This window comes from Hemitrygon akajei, chromosome 21 (genome assembly GCF_048418815.1).
Source record: "Hemitrygon akajei chromosome 21, sHemAka1.3, whole genome shotgun sequence".
NCBI lineage: Eukaryota > Metazoa > Chordata > Chondrichthyes > Myliobatiformes > Dasyatidae > Hemitrygon > Hemitrygon akajei.
Window position 1 is genome coordinate 14,289,978 of NC_133144.1, and position 21,139 is coordinate 14,311,116.

At 43.4% G+C, this 21,139-nt stretch overlaps 1 protein-coding gene across 4 annotated transcripts in view; it reads left to right on the forward strand.

The window, feature by feature from the left end:
* ice2 (interactor of little elongator complex ELL subunit 2) overlaps positions 1-21,139 on the forward strand; it is a 123,430-nt gene that overhangs the window by 32,165 nt on the left and 70,126 nt on the right. For all 4 annotated transcript variants that reach the window (XM_073024840.1, XM_073024842.1, XM_073024841.1 and 1 more), the window contains 2 exons: positions 9,750-9,934; positions 13,450-14,413. In XM_073024840.1, coding sequence (XP_072880941.1) covers positions 9,750-9,934; positions 13,450-14,413 — 1,149 coding nt within the window. The remainder of the gene's footprint in view (positions 1-9,749; positions 9,935-13,449; positions 14,414-21,139) is intronic.

The window sequence follows — 21,139 nt, forward strand, 5'->3', positions numbered from 1 at the left end:
ATCTAGGTAATCTCTGAAGCAGAAGCAGATGCATATCATAACAATCCTCTCAAAGCACTTCATTACAGTTGATGTAAGCACTACACGACAGTAGATGTTGAGACATGGCACCATGTCTGATATCTAAAATATCTTGTTCAGAAGGAGGTGGGAACATAGTAGGATAAAAACAGAAGCAAAATGTTGAATATGCCCCAAAATACTCCAGCTAGTTGGTCCACACAGATCTTTAGCATTTGGCCAGATGCATTGTTTCGACCAAATGCTTTCGTGGATTTACTCACTTAAAGGATGCCCAGAATTTTGCCTCAGAGACTGTCCTCTGAGGGGCCCACAAAATCTGACATATTTCAGTCAAGTTCCCTGTCACTTTCTAACCTCAGGCAGAAGCAAGCTTGTCTGATCCAACTGTTTGTCATGAGATAACCACCGATTCCAGATAATAGACTTATAAGCATTGCGTCCAATATATTAACATCCTTCTGTAAAATAAGGAGGCCTTTACAGAATGCAGAATTCCATGTGATCGCACATGCTTGTTGTTGTACCATATCAGATCAATTGAGACAATACAGTGAGTGCTCATGCAGCCGATCGATTGCACAGTGAATCGACTGGACCTTCTACATGTGGGAGGAACTGTCACTTGGGCATGGGCTTTCAAGTGCACACTTCCTTTGTCTCAGCCATCCCAGCTTGTTGCTTCCATATTGTAAGTTACACATTATATACCGTTACTAACATGACTCAATAAAAATGTTTAGCTATAAACATTTAGCTATAAACAGGCTGGTCATGACTAGATTGAACTCTTGCCTCAACAAGGACCTGCACCCATTGCAATTTGCCTATCGCCACAATAGGTCAACGGCGGACACAATCTCAATGGCTCTCCACATGGCTTTAGACCACTTGGACAATAGGAACACCTATGTCGGGATGCTGTTCATCGACTATAGCTCAGCATTTAATACCATCATTCCCACAATCCTGATTGAGAAGTTGCAGAACCTGGGCCTCTGTACCTCCCTCTGCAGTTGGATCCTCGACTTCCTAACCGGAAGACCACAATCTGTGTGGATTGGTGATAACGTATCCTCCTCGCTGAAGATCAACACTGGCGCACCTGAGGGATGTCTGCTTAGCCCACTGCTCTACTCTCTATATCTATGACTGTGTGGCTAGGCATAGCTCAAATACCATCTATAAATTTGCTGACGATACACCCATCGTTGGTAGAATCTCAGTGACGAGAGGGTGTACGGGAGTGAGATATGCCAACTAGTGAAGTGGTTCCGCAGAAACAACCTGGCACTCAACGTCAGTAAGACAAAGGAGCTGATTGTGGACTTGAGGAAGGGTAAGACGAAGGAACACATACTAATCCTCACAGGATCAGAAGTGGAGAGAGTGAGCAGTTTCAAGTTCCTGGATGTCAAGATCTCTGAGGATCTAACCTGGTTCCAACATATCGATGTAGTTATAAAGAAGGCAAGACAGCGGCTATACTTTATTAGGAATTTGAAGAGATTTGACATGTCAATAAATACACTCAAAAACTTCTATAGTTGTACCGTGGAGAGCATTCTGACAGGCTGCATCACTGTCTGGTATGGGGGGGGGGGCTACTGCACAAGACCGAATTAAGCTGCAGAAGGTTGTAAATCTAGTCGGCTCCATCTTGGCAACTAGCCTAAAAAGAACCTAGGACATCTTCAGGGAGCGGTGTCTCAGAAAGGCAACGTCCATTATTAAGAACTTCCAGCACCCAGGGCACCCAGGGCACGTCCTTTTCTCACTGTTACCATCAGGTAGGAGGTATAGACACACACTCTGCAACTCAGGAACAACTTTTCGTCTGCCATCAGATTCCTAAATGGGCATTGAATCTTTGGACACCACCTCACGTTTTTCTAATATACATTATTTCTGTTTTTGCACGTTTTTTTAAAGATCTATTTGTAACTGATTTACTTACTTATTTTAAAAATTTTATTTTTTTTATATCTCTGCTAGATTATGTATTGCATTGAACTGCCACTGCTAAGTTAACAAATTTCATATCACATGCCGGTGATAATAAACCTGTTCTGATTCTGATTAATTGATTGGGCCTCCAGTGTGCAGGAGACATGGGTATGTCTTTCGTCTCAGTGGGCCTGGTTTGAGGCTCCCATATTGTAAGTTGCACAGCATGTACCGTTACTAACATGACTCGCTTAATCATGCAACTCCATTGTTCTTGCTCCACGCATGCATAATAGTTTTATTTATTATTACTGTGTATTTTGTTTATTCTGTTAGCTCACGTAAGCAAAGAATTTCATTGCACCCTGGCCATTTGGAAGGTCTAGATCCTAAACATCGACTGTCTGTTTCCCTCCATAGGTGCATTCTGACCCACTGTGTTCCCATAGCAGTTTATTTGTTGCAGATGACAGGCAGAAGTGGCCAGTTCTTATTCAGATCAGATTAGTTTATCATCTTACACAGGAAGGTGCAATGAAATTCCTTGCTTAAATGAAATTCACAGAGTAAACAATATATAGGATAATAATAAATCCAATAAACAATTTGATGAGTAGAAAATTGGTGAAAAGTATAGTAGTGCAAAATGAAATGCTGAAGTGATAATAACAGAAGAGGAAGAAATAAAGGTGTGAGAATGTAGCAGCCACCACCAAGGGGTGTGAAAGTAGTGATTGGTTCTGAAGTCTGAGCTCTGGGGAAGAAGCTGCTCTTCAAGTCAAGTCACTTTTTATTGTCATTTTGACCATAACTGCTGGTACAGTACACAGTAAAAATGAGACAATGTTTTTCAGGACCATGGTGTTACATAAAACAGTACAAAATCTAGACTGAACTATGTTTTTAAAAAAAAAACAGAAAAAAACTACACTAGACTACAGACCTACCGAGGACTGCATAAAGTGCACTAACCAGTGTAGGCATTACAATAAATAATAAACAAGACAATAGGTCAGTAAGTTGGTGTCAGTCCAGGCTGTGGGTATTGAGGAGTCTGATAGCTTGGGGGAAGAAACTGTTACATAGTCTGGTCACGAGAGTCCGAATGCTACGGTGCCTTTTCCCAGATGGCAGGAGGGAGAAGAATTTGTATGAGGCGTTCATGGGGTCCTTCATAATGCTGTTTGCTTTGTGGATGCAGCGTGTAGTGTAAATGTCCTTAATGGCAGGAAGAGAGACCCCGATGATCTTCTCAGCTGACCTCACTATCCACTGCAGGGTCTTGCGATCCGAGATGGTGCAATTTCCGAACCAGCCAGTGATGCAGCTGGTCTGGTCATCTGATCTTTCAGTCTCCTGTATTTTTTCCTGGAAGATAGAAGAGAGAAAAGAGAAAAGGAATAGCCAGGGCAGCAGGCTTCTTTGACAATTCTGTTAGGCTTCCTGATGCCACGTGTCATGAAGATGGGCTGGATGAAAGTAGCTGATGAACCCCTGATGGACTGAGCAGTGTGTCCCACTCTCTGCAGGTTCCTTCAGTCCAGAACAGAGCAGTTGCCATATCAGGTTGAGATGCAACCCTTCAAATACTTCCTTTAGCACATCTGTTGAAGTTGAGAGAATCCTTGTGCGCAGCCTGAATCTTTTCAGAAACCAAAGAAAGTGCATATGTTGATGTGCTTTCTTGATCACCACACCAATGTAGAAGAACCAGGAGCGTTTGTTGGTTGTGGATGCCAACGGACTTGAAGCTGTTGGCCATCTCTACAGAAGCTCCATTGATGAGGACAGAGTTGTGTTCACCAACTTCTACAACTCCATCCTTCCCCACCTTCCTTGGGTCAACATCCATTTGTTTTGTTGACATTAAGTGATGAAGTATGTGAACTCTTCAGAAATAATACTTGTTACGAAGGGGCAAAGGGATAGAGTGCATTACTGAGTGACTTGCTCAGGGAGAGAACATGCATGGAAAACAGGAAAATGTTAAATGGCAAGATGAAGAAGTTTTGTCTTCTATTAAATAAAATATTTGGAGCCTTTGGCTTTACAGTGTCGAGGCTATTATGTAAACCTTTAAGTAACTCAGATTAGACTCCAGTGCCACTGTGGGAAGGAGGTAGAAACACTGGAAAGGGTATTGTGGAACTTTACAAGGTATGAAGGAGATAAGCGCTGGACCCAAGATAACCTTAGGAAAAAAACATGCTGTACTGCAATTACCATATGGCCTGAGCCTTGATTGGGAGTTGCCAAAGAGAATTAAGCAGCTTCACAGTTGTGTGCTTTTCATTGCCAGGCAGTTACATCATTCACCGGGAATGCTCATCCACCACAAACTTACCAATAATGTTCTTTAAGAGTTTAGTGATGTAGCCATTTTGAGAGGGAGTATTTTTTAAGTGATCTTGTTTATAAAGCTGTGTCCCAGGAATTCATCAATCCACATATTAGTGTGTGTTATTGCAGGAGGTGGAAAACAGATTTTATCATTGGTTTTATTTGCCAAATAACATACACAATTGTTCTCTGAGCACAAGCATACTGAAGCAAATAAGTGTGGTTGTTTAACAGATTATTAGCTAAATATGCAGTTCACTGGCCACTGGGTGGCACTGTGTAGTGCTGAGATGTTATTCTAACTACCCCCGAATCTTCAAATAGCTGAATTTTAAAAGTTTTAATTTTTAAACTGCCCCAAGAAGTCTGGAGGAAAGAGATTCCATGTTGACTTTCAGTTCCAGAGTGCCTGTTTGTCTTTATCAACAGTTATTATGTGATGAGATGGTTACACATATTTGTATCATAAGAGCAATGCACAAAATACAGGAGGAACTTAGTGGGTCAAGCAGCGTCAGTGGAGGGAAATGGATTGTCAATGTTTCAGGTCCAGACTCTTCATTGAACAACATATAGTGAAGAGACTTTAACATGGAGCAGCAAAATGGAGATACTAAAAGGACTGCTGTAAAGGGTCTCAAATCTGAAATGTTCCATTTCCTTCCATAGATGTTTCCTGACCTGCTAAGTTCCTCCTGCATCTTGTGTGTTGCTCCAGATTTCCAGCATCTGCAGTTTTTTTTGTGTGTTATTTGAATGCTAGCCCTTGGTTTCCTGTGATGTTTAGGTCAGAGATGCATACAGTAAGCACAATGATGTATTTCAGCAGTGAGGCAACTAAATGGATGGTGATTCCCTGAAAATGACAATAGGTGAGAACAATATTATGGTAACTGTTGGGGTTCTGCGGTGAATTACCTGTTTCATTCTTCCTGACCACTGCTTCATTATTTTCATAAGATCAACCTTCATGCTTGGAATGTTTCTTTGAGAGATCTGTGTGTGATTGTTCTGACACCTTTGCTTCTAACCCTGCCCTTGCTTGCCAGTTACTGTTCAATTTCTTTCAGGTTTTCATAGAAACGGGCTCCAAGTGTTCCAAATCCCAAATTTTATTGTTGCTCTGGATGTTTTGCTAGTGGTTCTGAATCTGTGGCCTCTGGAATTTGGCAGACGTGTCAAAGTGAAGCTTTTCTTTGCCCACGATGCAAAAACTTGTCGCTTAAAATCTTCTACCAAGTGACCGCTTGCCTTTTTCTGTTCCATGAACAGTGGTCTTAATCTTTCCACCTACTCCTTGCAATTAACACTCTTCACTCTTGGGAAGATCTGGGTAAAACTCTGCTTTTCCGTAGGCTTTTTCATCTTTGTTGTTGACCCCATAGCTGTCTATGTACTTCCTTCCTAAATGCAGAGAGCAAGAATTTAAAGGGATCCCAAGAGGGGGAGTACCTAGAATGCCTATGAATGGCTTTTTAGAACAGTTCATGGTTTGAGACCACAAGGGGATCAGCTCTTCTGAATTGACTATGGTGCAATGAACCTGTATTGATTAGAGAGCTTAAGGTAACGGAACCTTTGGGAGAGAGTGATCATAATGTGATATAGCTCTCCCTGCAATTTGAGAAGGAGAAGCTGAAATCACATGTATCATTTTTACAGTGAGTAAAGGGAATTACAGAGGCATGAGGGAGATGGCCAAAATTGATTGGAAAAGAACACTGGCAGAGCAATTCAGAAGGTACCACACACAGCGTTCTAAAGGCAGGATGACACAATTGTGGCTGACAAGAGAAGTCAAAGCCAACTTAAAAGCCAGAGAGAGGTCATGTAACACTGGCTAACATTTTGTTTCCTGAATACTTTTGGATGTATAGAAACATAGAAAACCTACAGCACAATACAGGCCCTTCGGCCCACAAATCTTTTGTATCATGGATTTTGGGCTGCCAATCTTGAAAGTGACCTTGAAAGTTCCCTATCATGCACCATTTTTTTTTGTAATTGCCTATATTTGTTATTTCAATTCATAATTCAAGTCAATTAAAATGTAAGCTGAAAAAATTTCTATGTTGTCCAGGCATACGTGGGCATGCTTAGGCAGGGCAAATCTTGCATGGCAGGACAGATTTTAGAAAGGCAATAAAAGCTTCATGCACACACCGTTCTATGAGTTGCGTTCACGTGTTTATTGGTTTGCATGCTGTACCTTCATTGCATATTGTGTGAACTCAATTATAATAAAGTCATTGTATTTGCTGCAGTATTTGTGATAACAAAATGCCTTGCCATAGTAGCAGCAACCATAATACTTTATGCACACCCCAGAAAATCTGCAGTTGCTGGAAATTCAAGCACCACACACAAAATGCTGGTGTGGTGAAACGCAGCAGGCCAGGCAGCATCTATAGGAAGAAGTACAGTCGACGATTCAGGTCCCTTTGTCAGGAACGCCGACTGTACTTCTTCCTATAGATGCTGCCTGGCCTGCTGCGTTCCAACACTACTTTCTGTTATATTTGTGGAGAGTATAGACCTAAATCTCAAAGATGGAACATTACTGCTCTTATTAAGAAAGCCTATAAGCTTTACTTTGGGTGTAATACTGGTGACCAAGACAAAGCCTGGGTTCCTTGTACTTGTTGCATTCCCATTTTGACTTCTTCCTTGCGACTCTTGGCACTGTCAGTGATGGGTTTGGTGAAAGAATATTGCGATCATAGTGAAACATATCAGGGCAACTGGAATCCATCAATGCTGCCTGATTATTGCTGGAAACTTAGGTGAGAAGCTTCAGAAACTGAGTACAAATGAAAATCATCAACAAAACATTTTTAGCTTCGTTGAACTATTGCAAAGCATCGGCACAGTTATGCAATTAAATGCATTATATTCAATAAAGGTTAATTTCTTGTTTCTCCAAATTCTTACATGAAACAAGTAGTCTGAAATTAAATTATACGTACACAATGCCGGAAGAACTCAGCAGGTCAGGCAGCATCCGTGAGAAAAGCTGCCTGACCTGCTGAGTTCTAACAGCGTTGTGTACGTATTCTTTGATCCACAGCATCTGCAGTTGTATTTTGTGTGCTGAAATTATATTTGTGTTCAGCCTGAAGCAGTCTATCGTAACCCAAAAAATTTTGAGGAAGCAACACTTAGAAAAAAATTGTCCAGTGTAATAGAGCAAAAATTGGTGGGAAATTAGAAGAAGCTTTTAAAAAACAAAAGAAGGCAACTAAAAAAGTCATAAAGAAGGAAAAGATGGAATACAAAAGTAATGTGGCTGATGATACTAAAGAGGATACCAAAAAATTCTTCAGATACATAATGTCTAAGAGAGGTGAGAATAGACATTGGACCGTTAGGAAATGATACTGGAGAGGTAGTAATTGGGGATTAGGACATGGCAGATGAACTGAATAACTTGCATCAGTCTTCACTGTGAAAACACTAGCAGCATGCTGGAAGTTTGAGAGTGTCAGGGTAAAAGTGTGTGAAGTTGCCATTACTAGAGAGAAGGTTCTTGGGAAACTGAAAAGTCTGAAGGTAGATAAGTCTCCTGAATCAGATGGTACCCACCCCAGGGTTCTGAAAGAAGTGGCTGAGGAGATTGTGGAGACATTAGTAATGATCTTTCAAGAATCAATTGATTCTGGCATGGTTCTGGAGAAAATTGAAAATTGCAAATGTCATTCCATTCTTCAAGAAGGGAGAGAGGCAGAAGAAAAGAAATTATAGGCCAGTTAGTCTAGCATCAGTAATGAGAATATGTTGGAGTCAATTGTTAGGCTTTGGCTTAAGGGTACTCTGAGGCACGTGATAAAATAGGTTATAGTTGGTTTCTTTAAGGGAAAATCCTGCTTGACAAATCTGTTGGAATTCTTTGAAGGAATATCAAGGAGCATAGACAATGGAAAATTGGTTGATGTTGTGCACCTGGATTTTCAGAAGGCCTTTGACAAGGTGCCACACTTGAGGCTGCTTATCAAGTTAAGAGCCCATGGTATTACAGGAAAGATACTAGAATGGAGAAAGCATTGGCTGACGGGCAGGAGGCTAAGAGTGGGAATTAAAGGAAGTCTTTCCTGGTTGGCTACTGATGATTAGTGGTGGTTCTCAAGGGTCCGTGTTGGGACCGATTCTTTTTATGTTAATGACTTGAGTGACATAACTATGGCTTTGTGGCCAGGTTTGCAAGTGATGTGAAGATAGATGGAGGAGCAGGTAGTTTTGAGGAAGTAGAGAAGCTACAGAAGGACTTAGACAAGGAGAATGGGCAAAGAAGTGGTAGATGGGATGTATTGTCGGGCAGTGTATGGTCATGCACTTTGATAGAAGAAATAAAAGGGTAGACTATTTTCTAAATGGAGAGAAAGGAGCCCTTGCACAGGATTCCCTAAAGGTTAATTTGTAGGTTGAGTCTGTGGTGAATGATGCATTTTTAGAGGACTGGAATATAAAAGCAAGGATGTAATGAAGAGGCTTTATAAAGCACTGGTGAGGCATCACTTGTAGTATTGTGAGCAGTTTTGGGTCCCTTATACAAGAAAGGATATGCTGACATTGGAGAGAGTTCAAAGAAGGTTCACGAAAATGATTCCGCGATTGAAAGGCTTGTCGTGTGAAGAACTTTTGATGATTCTGGGCCTCTACTTACTGGAATTCAGAAAAATAAGGGGTGACCTCATTGAAACCTTTCAAATGGGAGTCTTAAGACCAGAGGACACAGCCTCAGAATAAAGGGGAATCCTTTTGGAACGGAGATGAGCAGACATTTATTTAGCCAGAGAGTGGTGAGTCTGTGGAATTCATTGCCCCAGATGGCCATGGAGTATATTTAAGCCAAAGTTTGGTAGATTCTTGATTAGTGAGGGCATGAAGGGATTTGGAGGGAAGACAGAAGATTGGGACTGAGGGGGAAAATGGATCAGCCGTGATGGATTGGAGCAGACTCAATGGGACAAATGGCCTAATTCTGCTCCTACCTCTTATGGTCTTATGTAATTGAGGGTAAGAACACAATAGAAATTTAGCAGGGAGGTTTTATGTATCGTGGGATTTGGAAAACTAAGTGTTGGCTCTTCAGTGAGGAATTTAATGATGAGGAATGAAGTTTACTGATGTTCAGTCCAATGTTTCTTCAACTGGTATTAACAGAATCGTGTTAACAGAATTTCATCTCAGATCTGTGTATATTTTATGTCACTTCTGTTCCTGTAAACCATTTCTTTCCTGGTTCACAGAACCGTGTGAGGAATTCCAAATTATATTGCGTATTCTTCAAAGGTTATTTTTTATTTGTTTAAGAGATCAGTTCTTACTTTTGAAGATATTCTTCACTTGATAATCATCCTCTGATGTCTGTAAATTTGGGATTAATTTTTATTGGAAACCCCCTTAGGCAGTTGTTATGATATCTTTCTGTTCTGTTTTCAAAGGAAATAAAACGGAGAAAGTGGTCTTCATTGAATCGCCTCTGCCCAAGAAAGAACTTGGTATAAGAGAGAGGAACTTGCTTTTTTATGAAGTTCCTTTAGACCTAATGATGTCCAAAAAAAGTTACACAGCGGTTTCAAATTTGACATTGGACAAACCACAAAGCAGCATCTCATTTGAGGAGAACGTAAGTTACTGAGCCTTTATTTTGAGACTATTTTCTGACAAGAATTGCAGATAAAAGTTGGAGCAGTACATTGGTTATTATGTACACTTGGAGTATTGTGTATCCTTTTGGACAGCACACTGCAAAACAATGTGACAGCAATGGAGAGAACGCAGAAGTCATTCACCAGGGTGTTACATGGAAGAGAGGCTATAGGTATAAGGAGAGATTACAGAGTCTGGGTTTATTCTCACTTGAATGTAGAAGGCTAGTAAAGTGGCATAAATTTATGAAGGGCATAGATAGATATCCCAGAGCAGGGTAGTCTAGAAATTGAGATCATAAGTTTAAGATGAGGAGGGAGATATTTAAAGTTTGAGGGGTCAGTTTTTCATGTAGAGGGTGGTGGTTATGAGAACAAGCTGGTTGATTCAGATACAACTAAAATGTTTAAAACATATTTGGACTTGGATAGAAAAAGTGCAGGGGGATATGGGTCTAGTGTAGATAAATGCGAATGATGTAGCTGTTCCAATATAACTCGGAGTCCTGCCATGTGCAGAAGTTCGCTGATGACACGGCCATAGTGGGGTGTGTCAGGAATGGACAGGAGGAGGAGTATAGGAAACTGATACAGGACTTTGTGATATCACCAAGACCAAGGAGATGGTGGTGGACTTTAGGAGATCTAGGCCTCATATGGAGCCAGTGATCATTAATGGAGAATGTGCGGAGCAGGTTAAGACCTACAAGTATCTGGGAGTACAGTTAGACGAGAAGCTAGACTGGACTGCCAACACAGATGCCTTGTGCAGGAAGGCACAGAGTCGACTGTACTTCCTAAGAAGGTTGGCGTCATTCAATGTCTGTAGTGAGATGCTGAAGATGTTCTATAGGTCAGTTGTGGAGAGCGCCCTCTTCTTTGTGGTGGCGTGTTGGGGAGGAAGCATTAAGAAGAGGGACGCCTCACGTCTTAATAAGCTGGTAAGGAAGGCGGGCTCTGTCGTGGGCAAAGTACTGGAGAGTTTAACATCGGTAGCTGAGCGAAGGGCGCTGAGTAGGCTACGGTCAATTATGGATAACTCTGAACATCCTCTACATAGCACCATCCAGAGACAGAGAAGCAGTTTCAGCGACAGGTTACTATCGATACAATGCTCCTCAGACAGGATGAAGAGGTCAATACTCCCCAATGCCATTAGGCTTTACAATTCTACCGCCAGGACTTAAGAACTTTTTAAAAGCTATTATTAATGCTTTTTGAGATAGTGATTTAGATGCATATCATATTTTTTACTGAGTTAAGTATTGTATGTAATTAGTTTTGCTACAACAAGTGTATGGGACATTGGAAAAAAGTTGAATTTCCCCATGGGGATGAATAAAGTATCTATCTATCTATCTATCTATCTATCTATCTATCTATCTTATATGGATAGTTTCAAAGATTAACAGCAGACCTTTTGAACTTGACACTTGATGTCCTATTACTATATGCAGTGAAAAGACAAGGGTAGGTAGACTCGTATGTTTGGCCCTGACTCTTTGTAGACGCTTACACCACCACATTACAAACTGAAGACTTACATGGGGGAGCAGGTAACCCTTCCTGTTATGAGGTGACCAGTACTGAACACAATATTCCAAATGTGGTCTAACCATATTTTTTGGGGCTGCAACATTACTTCACAGTTCTTGAACTCAATCTCCCGACTAATGAAGGTCAACACACCATATGCCTTAACCACCCAAGTTTGTGCAGCAACTTTGATGGATCTATTGGTTTTGGACTCCAAGATCCCTCTGTTCCTCCACACTCCAATCCTGTATTCTGCCTTCACATTCAACATTCTAAAGTCTCTAATTAAGACAAGCATCCTCCTTCACAGTCCTATCTAACTGTGCTACCACTTTTCAGGGATCTTTTGATTTGTCTCCTTATCCCACCTGCTTACCATTCCTATGGTTTAAATCCTACCAACAAAGGGAGAATTGCTTCACTACCTTCAAAGTTTCGGTTGACAGCTTGTGGTTTCTATTGACTTTTAATAACTGTATTGTGATTGGTGATTGTTCTTGCAAGTACGGAACGAAAACTCAGATTTAATTATCTTGCAACTGTACATGAATACAGCTGAATGCAGCAGCGTTCCTCTGGGGCCAAGGTGCAAAACATACACAGCACGTTCAAAATAGGGAGCAAAAAAGAATAGTCATGCTACAAAACCATACATATAGCCCAAATGCCTGAGCGAGATGTCCCTCAATGTGATGGTACAATTCTCGGCAGTGCGCAAACAAACATAAGTACACAATTCCAGCCTGTCATTCCACTGATCAAACTCTGGAAGGCAGCACTGACAGGAACGGCCAGCCCCCAACTGAGCATGGATACCATGCTACACCGCTTCCGGTGTTTCCTCTCCTGGACTGCAGCACCAGGCAAGCCCCCAACTTGAGGCCTAGTCCTTGCTACAACTGAGGCCATGCAGCTAGTTTGCCTTGACCACTGTTACACCGCTATCAAGAATGGTTACTGCCGCAATAGGTCTACAGTGCATGCAATCTCACTGGTTCCTCCACTTGGCCATGGACCACCTGGACAACAACATTACTTATGTTAGGTTACCGTTTATTGATTACAACTTGGTGTTCAATACCATCATGCCCGCAGTGCTAAACAACAAGTTTCAAAACTTGGGCCCCTGCACCCTGTCTGCAACTGGATCCTTGACTTCTGATTCTGATTAAGATCCCCCATAGCCACCTTTCCAATCTGTTCTCGCGGCTAAAATTTTCTAGTCCTAGCAACATGCTCATAAATCTCCTCTGCACCCTCTCCAGTGCAACCACATCCTTCCAAGTACGTAATATTTATGATGTGAACTAACAACATTGTGCACATTTCCAGTAGAGCTTCCATGCTCTGCCATTCTGTGGGTTGTCTTGTAAAAGGAAGCATTCTGGATTTACTTTTAACCACCTTATTTATTGGCTTATCTTGTTTAAGGATCTACACATTCAGCAAGATCTATTCCTCCAGAACATTCAATATCCTGTCATTTATTCTGTACTCCATTCCTTCCTGCACTTTCCTAACGGTTTAACTGAATTAAATTCCATTTCCAACGTTTCCTTACCACTGGCCAGAACATTTGGCCATGATAGTGTAACACTGACATTGAATCCATAAAACTCATTTCTGTATCACCTGCAGACTTATTTATTGTAATCACTACATTTAAATCTAAGAAAAAAAAATCTACAAAAGTTAAGGTAATATGTACTGTACTCCTTAGAACTTCACTGCTAACAACAAAAGAACTGTGCTGCTATTACTTTTGTCAAAAACCTTTTTCCATGACTATATCAAACTGAGGGAAAGCTGTGATGGATAGGTAAGAAGGAACAGGGCTTTACTGGTATGGTTGTTTAGTGGGAGCTCTGCTGGTGTGATACAGTTGTTCTCTCTCACATACTGATTTTCTAAACCTGTTTAATGATGTAACAGTGACTATTCCTTTTGTTTAATATAGGTATTATATTCCCAGCAGGATCAGAGATCTGTTAATGCATGTACAACCAGTGACCTGGATTTTAATGCTGACTTTACTGAATTGGAGACTTTTGGAACGATTTCCTCAGGATTGACAAAAAGCACTCTGCTGAAGGATGTTGTCCCCAGCACTTGCAGACAGGCCTTGAAGCCCAAAGCTGCCACAACTGCTCCCACAACAGGATACAATAAAGAAGAGGATCTTACTAAGACACAATCACCAGCTGAGGTGGTGACCAAAAAGTTAATTCAGGACGATCAGCTTCCCTCATCACTCTCCAACCCGAACTGTGGCAGAGAGTTGAACACAGTGGAAAATACTGATTGCAGAAGGCCTTCCATCTCAGATCAACAGAAGGGTAACCCAAAGAAAGAGGTTAGAGACCAAGGAGACAATGAAACATTGGCAAGTGATAACAAGAATGAAAGGGCTAATTTTAAAGGAATGGCATCTGATTGTAATTCGGATGAAGATCAGCTGATCATTGATACAAGCATTCCAGTTGGCAGTGATTCTTGTGATACTGAGCAAACTGCTGGAATAGATATGGCATCCATTCCAGAGAAGCTTGATCATCAAGATCCCAAAGAAATCATTCCAGACACACCTCGGTCACCGTCTCCTGATCAGAATCCACCCAGCAGCCAGAAGCCAAGGACCAAGCGTTTGGCACGGAAAAGGACAGCCTCCAAAACCCTCCAGAAGGAATTTGATCCGGTTGGGCAGATTCTGAGAATGCAATGTAAGCTCTTAAAGTCCAGTCCCAAGAAACCTGTTGATCAGCCTCAAGCAACACAAGAATCAAGCTCACTGTGCCATAACCCTCCTGGGCAACCGTCACTCGACCGGAACCCTATCACCGTCTCCGTTCCTGACTCCCACACTTCTACCTTCGGGAATGTTTCTAGTTTCTTGGAGCAGACGCCCCAGAACACAAAGACAGGTAAGAATTAATAAACTTGCTGTTAAACAATTTCAAGTCGAAGATTGAGGTTGTGATGATTGTAACCTGTAATAAAAAAAATTTTAAAAAATGGTACATCTCCCCTGTCGGTGCATTCAGGCAGTCTAGAGTTGACAGTCTAGATTCTGGTGATTAAATCCAAGATTCTTTTAGAAGTCAGGAAAAAGGCATAAAATTTATTGCTTCATGATTGTTTTATTAAGAATCGATAGAACAAAGAGAACAGGAACAAAGCAGAGACAAGAGTCACTACTACTTGAGGAAAAGAGAGACTAAAAATGGCATCTAGTATAAAACAGCTACTTTTGTACCCATAGATACAAGAAAAAATAATATTCTAATCTATAAATAATAATCCAACTAGAAAGTACTTGGTCAATACTGCAGTAAAACGAGACCAATGAGAATACACTTATACACTTAAAGCAAAGCTTCGAGAGCTCTTCAGTATTATACTTGGTATAACCACTTGCATACAAAGACTACTTAAAATACTAAGTGTAACCCCCAGGTTTGGTGGGCTGCATTAGTCTAGGGAAAGACACTCTCTGGTCCGCCAAACTTGTGAAATCTCATTTGTGTGGATGCTGCATGATGTTTTTCTCTGTTACAAATCAGTACCACGAAATAACAAACAGTAAACCATATGCAATTAAATGATTTAGCTTTATAATTCTTAACCTCTCCTGCTGTTGGCCCTGTAGTCGCCCTGCGTTTCTGCAGAGCCCTCTTACTAGGTGTAGGCTCCGGGTCAGGCTCTGGATCTACCTGCACCTCTTGTTTCAGAGGCAGAAGGTGGTTCCGATGGACGATCTTGACAGCCCATTTCCATCCTCCGGTTTCACCCGGAAAACTGGCAGGTTTGCCATTTGACTCTCCACCACATAGGGCATAGCCGCCCAGCGATCAGCCAGCTTATGCTTTCCAGCTAGCCCCAGATTCCTTATGTAGACTCGGTCACCCAGCAGGAGTTGGAAGAGCCTCACCTTTTGATCATACCTCCTCTTATTTCCTTGATTCTGTTTGGCAGCTGTGACCCCAGCTAACTCATAAGCCCTTTTCAGCTCCCTTTTCCTATCAGACACATACTTCAGATAAGTCCTCGGTGCTAAGTTGCCCTCATCAGTCCCAAAGCAAAGGTCAGAGGGCAACCTTGCCTCGCGCCTGAACATCAGATAGTATGGTGAGTACCCTGTAGTTTCATTTCGGGTACAGTTGTAACTATGGACCAGATGCCCAATATGTTGACTCCACCTGCTCTTCTTGCTGATCTCCATGGTCCTGAGCATGTCTAGCAAGGTCTGATTAGATAGATAGATAGATAGATACTTTATTCATCCCCATGGGGAAATTCAACATTTTTTCCAATTGTCCCATACACTTGTTGTAGCAAAAACTCATTACATACAATACTTAACTCAGTAATAATATGATATGCATCTAAATCACTAACTCAAAAAGCATTAATAATAGCTTTAAAAAAGTTCTTAAGTCCTGGCAGTTGAATTGTAAAGCCTAATGGCATTGGGGAGTATTGACCTCTTCATCCTGTCTGAGGAGCATTGCATCGACAGTAACCTGTCGCTGAAACTGCTTCTCTGTCTCTGGATGGTGCTATGTAGAGGATGTTCAGGGTTTTCCATAATTGACCGTAGCCTACTCAGCGCCCTTCGCTCAGCTACCGATGTTAAACTCTCCAGTACTTTGCCCACGACAGAGCCCGCCTTCCTTATCAGCTTATTAAGACGTGAGGCGTCCTTCTTCTTAATGCTTCCTCCCCAACACGCCACCACAAAGAAGAGGGCGCTCTCAACAACTGACCTATAGAACATCTTCAGCATCTCACTGCAGACATTGAATGACGCCAACCTTCTAAGGAAGTACAGTCGACTCTGTGCCTTCCTGCACAAGGCATCTGTGTTGGCAGTCCAGTCTAGCTTCTCGTCCAACTGTACTCCCAGATACTTGTAGGTCTTAACCTGCTCCACACATTCTCCATTAATGATCACTGGCTCCATATGAGGCCTAGATCTCCTAAAGTCCACCACCATCTCCTTGGTCTTGGTGACATTGAGACGCAGGTAGTTTGAGTTGCACCATATCACAAAGTCCTGTATCAGTTTCCTATACTCCTCCTCCTGTCCATTCCTGACACACCCCACTATGGCCGTGTCATCAGCGAACTTCTGCACATGGCAGGACTCCGAGTTATATTGGAAGTCAGATGTGTACAGGGTGAACAGGACCGGAGAGAGTACGGTTCCCTGTGGCGCTCCTGTGCTGCTGACCACCGTGTCAGACCTACAGTCTCCCAACCGCACATACTGAGGTCTATCTGTCAAGTAGTCCACTATCCAATCCACCATGTGAGAGTCTACTCCCATCTCCGTTAGTTTGTGCTTTAAGATCTTGGGCTGGATGGTGTTAAAGGCACTAGAGAAGTCAAGGAATGTAATCCTCACAGCACAACTGACCCCATCTAGGTGAGAGAGTGATTTGTGCAGCAAATACGTGATAGCATCCTCCACTCCCACCTTCTCCTTATACGCAAACTGAAGCGGATCCCGGGCGTGCCTGGTTTGTGGCCTCAGATTCTGTATTATCAGCCGCTCCATGGTCTTCATCACGTGCGACGTCAAGGCAACAGGTCTGAAGTCATTCAACTCCTTTGGTTCAACCTCTCGGGCTGGGGATCTCTGTGGATGATAAGGGGTGGTCTTTGACTTCTCGACTCTGAGCATGCCCAGTAACTCATGGATGAGTCTGCTCTCGAAATCCCATGCCTGATCACAATGTATCCACCTGGGGAAGCCATAATAAATAAAATACCTCTCCCATAACACTTTGGCCACTGTGGACGCCCTCTAGTCCTTGGTAGGGAAAGCCTGCGCATATCAGTGTAGTGATCTGTGATGACTAAGACCTTTGCCGTGTTGCTGGCATCGGGTTCTATTGACAGGAATTCCATACACACCAGGTCCAGGGACCCCGCATGCTGCAAATGGGATAAGGGAGCTGCCCGTGTAGGCAGCATCTTCCACTGTATGTATCAAATGCACGACTTGCAGTATTCTTTGACCTCTGGCTTCATTCAGGGCCAGTAAAACCGGTCTCTGAGCAATCCATAGGTCTCTTCCACCCCCAAATGTCCAGAATCATCATGAAGTGACTTCAATATAATCCTCCGATACTTCTCTGGCAGAACCAGCTGGGAACACCGGGGTCAGTCCAGAGGTGACGTGACCCGGTTCCGCAACTCTAGTCGGGGCCATTCTCTCAGTAATGGAGGCACCACCGCATATTTCGTCTTGTCTGCCTGAGCCATGTCTCTCTTTTTGACTGCTGAGTCATCTCGCTGAGCAGCTGCCTCTTTCCCAGAACTCAATTCCGGTAACTGATTTACCTTCAGAGCAGTAAGGTTACAGTAAACTGTGGAATGGTGTCATCAGAAGTTCCCAATTGATCTGCCACTCAATCCTGCCCCTCTTTTCCGTCTGCCTTCCCCGTGATGGCAAACTGACACATGGCCTTCACCCCCGGGGCAGGAACACTTCCCCACTCGTCATCCCTGTCCAGCCCCTCATGCGCAAGCAAGGGCAAAGCATCAGCATCAATGTTCCTGCTTCTCATCTGGTACTTCAGGCTGAAATTCAAGGCAGACAATGCCACCAACCACTGATGGCCTGTGGCATCCAATTTCGCTGAGGTCAGGATATAAATTAGGGGATTGTTGTCTGTCCTCACCTCAAACTTGGCACCGTAGAGGTAGGCACTCAGCTTATCCACCACAGCCCTTTTCAATGCTTGAAACTCCAACTTGTGCATGAGATGGTTTATCTTGGAGGGCAACAGACTACGGCTGACAAACGCAACGGGCCTCAACCTGGAGCACTGATCCTGATACAGGACGCCCCCTAAACCCTCTCAGCTGGCATCCATGTGCAGTACAGGCAGTCCTGGGGTTATGAATGAGTTCCGTTCTTGAGTCCGTCTTTAAGTCAGATTTGTACGTAAGTCGGAACAGGTACATCCGGTATTATTTAGTGTCAGTGAGTCAAACGTTTGTCTTAGTATATGGTATATGTTTTACCTTTCTGTGCATATAAAACATTTAAGAAATGTATGTATTTCAATAATTAAACCACTGTGTTGCTTAGTAATAATTGTAGCTTTCATTGGGGCAGGGCCTTTCACATGCTCCATTATTCTCACTTTATCCTTTATCCGTATCCTTTAAAATTGTTCCGATCAGTCGGTTGACTAGTCAAACACTTTTCCAATGACTGATTGGGTTTCACCTCTTTCTGATCACTTTATTATTTCCACTTTATTTTCAATCGTGATCGTTTTCCTTCAAGGGAACAGAAAACTGCAGATTCAGCAGCAGCCGCGGGTGGCAGGTCCTCTGCTTCCCTGGGTCCTAAGTTCCACGCGCACTGAGCCAGGTTAACTGGGACGAGTAGGGGCGGTGCTGACTGGAAAAGTGGTGGGGGGTGGTCAGGGTGAATCTTGCTAAGAAAGATTTAAGCCAAATACAAAGTTACACACTCAACACAATGTTAAAGGCAATGACTTAAAATGGCGGACAGCGTCGTGATCCGACTTAGAATGGCAGACGGCGCCGTGATCTGACTTAAAATGGTGGATGCCGTTCTCCTCCCTCCGTTTGTAAGTACGAGTTGTTTGTAAGTCGGACGTTTGTAACTTGGGGAACGCCTGCGCATATGGCAAACGGGGATCCGCAAAAGCCAGCACCGGCGCCTGAGTCAGCAGCTTCTTCAACGACTGAAGGGCCTCCTCACATTTTGCATCCCACCTCGGTCCAAACAGCTCCGACGGGCTAAGATACTCTCTACCTTCCTCTCCTTTTCTCCCCCTCCCTTTCTTCCCCAAGTTGATTCAATGGGTAACTCACTTTTGCATAACCCTTCACGAACCTCCAATAGTAACCACAGAAATCGAGGAACGAGCGCAGAGCACTCACAATCTGGGGTCTTGGCTAGGCGGTCACCGCCTTTATTTTAGCCAGATCTGTAGCTACTCCATCTCGTGAGAGTGCCCAACATAGCTAATAGACATCTTGCAAAGCTGGCACTTGTCTGGGAAAAGTTTTAACCCTGAAGCTTTCAGGCGGCCCAGCACCTTCAGTAGCCTGGTTTCATGTTCCTCCAAGGTGGACCCAAACACTATGAGGTCATCCAGATACACCAATACCTCAAGCAAGTTCATATCCCCCACCATCTTCTCCATGACCTGCTGGAAGGTGTCAGGGGCTTCTGATAAGCCCTGGGGCATCTTTTCGAATTGAAGAATCCCAGGGGACATTTAATGCTGTCTTCTCTTTGTCAGCCTCACTCATGGGGATCTGGTAATATCCACTCCTTAAGTCCAACGCACTGAACCACTTCGCACCACTCAGACAGGCCAGCGCGTCTTCGATCCTCGGGACTGTATACTGGTCAGGGACGGTAAGCCTGTTCAGAGTCCTATAGTCCACACATAACCGTACCTTCCCATTTTCTTCCTGGCCACTACTATTGGGGGTGAATAGGGGATCGGTGATGATCACCGCTTCCTTCAACTTGCACAAATGCTGCTGAACGTCTTCCACCTCTGCTGGGAACGTGTTTCCCCAGAGACACCAGTTCCCTCACTGGGTCTCCTCTAAGTTTTCCCAACGACTCTCTCTGCGTAGGTACCCAGGGGCTCACTCTCCTTCTCGCATGACACCGGCTGCCAGCAGTCCTCCACATTGTTCGTCCCCTTAGGAGATCTGCCCCTCTATCAGCTCCATCATATGGGAGGAGGGTCACACCTGCTGATAACAACCAGGACATCTCAGTTCTCGACTCAGCCGCAGTCTCCTCTACCACTCCCTGGGTCAGGCTATTTGTGGTTGCTTCACCGCAGGGGACCACTTCCGAAGACTGTACCCTGCTGACAGAGGCCTCCCGTGTCTCTGATCAGTTCAACAAAAGAGGGACAGGTCGTGTCTTATGAAACAGTTGGAGACCCTAAGCAATCAGATCCTGGGACTGGGCGCCCTTTGCTATTTGGTCCATTCTTAACTGATCCACTTCAGCTGCCTGAATGTCCCCTCTGCACCACAAGCAATTTAGCTGGCTCTCTAACCGAAAAATGTAGGCAGAAAGCTTCTCCCGCTGCTCCTGTTGCATGTTCTGAAACCCCGTCAAGAGCTCCATTGTGCTCACTGTCATGTCAAATGCCTTTTCCAATGCCCCATATAATCGACAGCTTTAGCTACGGGGTACCAGAACTTCACGGCTTTCACCAAATCAGCAGCCCACCCACTCAAACTTTCAACCAATCTCTGTTGCTTTATGTCATCAGAGCACTGCCACTTATCTAGCAAATGAGAGGTCTGCTCTGCCCAAGTCTCATACTGCTCTTCCCCTTTAGGGGTGGGCGTTATTCCAGAGAATAGGCGGAGCCCCCATAGCAGAGACTTTGGACCTGGGCATTTTTCCATTTATTCGCCAGAGAGGTAAGGGCAGGTACTAACTCAGAATTCTCAGTCTTCCCTGGAGGATGGGGACTAATTAGACATTCTAAATCTGACCACTCCTTCCCTTCACACCTCAGAAACAATAGAACCGTCTTTGAAGTCTCCGGCCCCAGCTACAGGAAGCTCAGCTTGTGATTTGGCCCGCTCCACTACACTCCCCTCGTCCCTGACAGTATGGA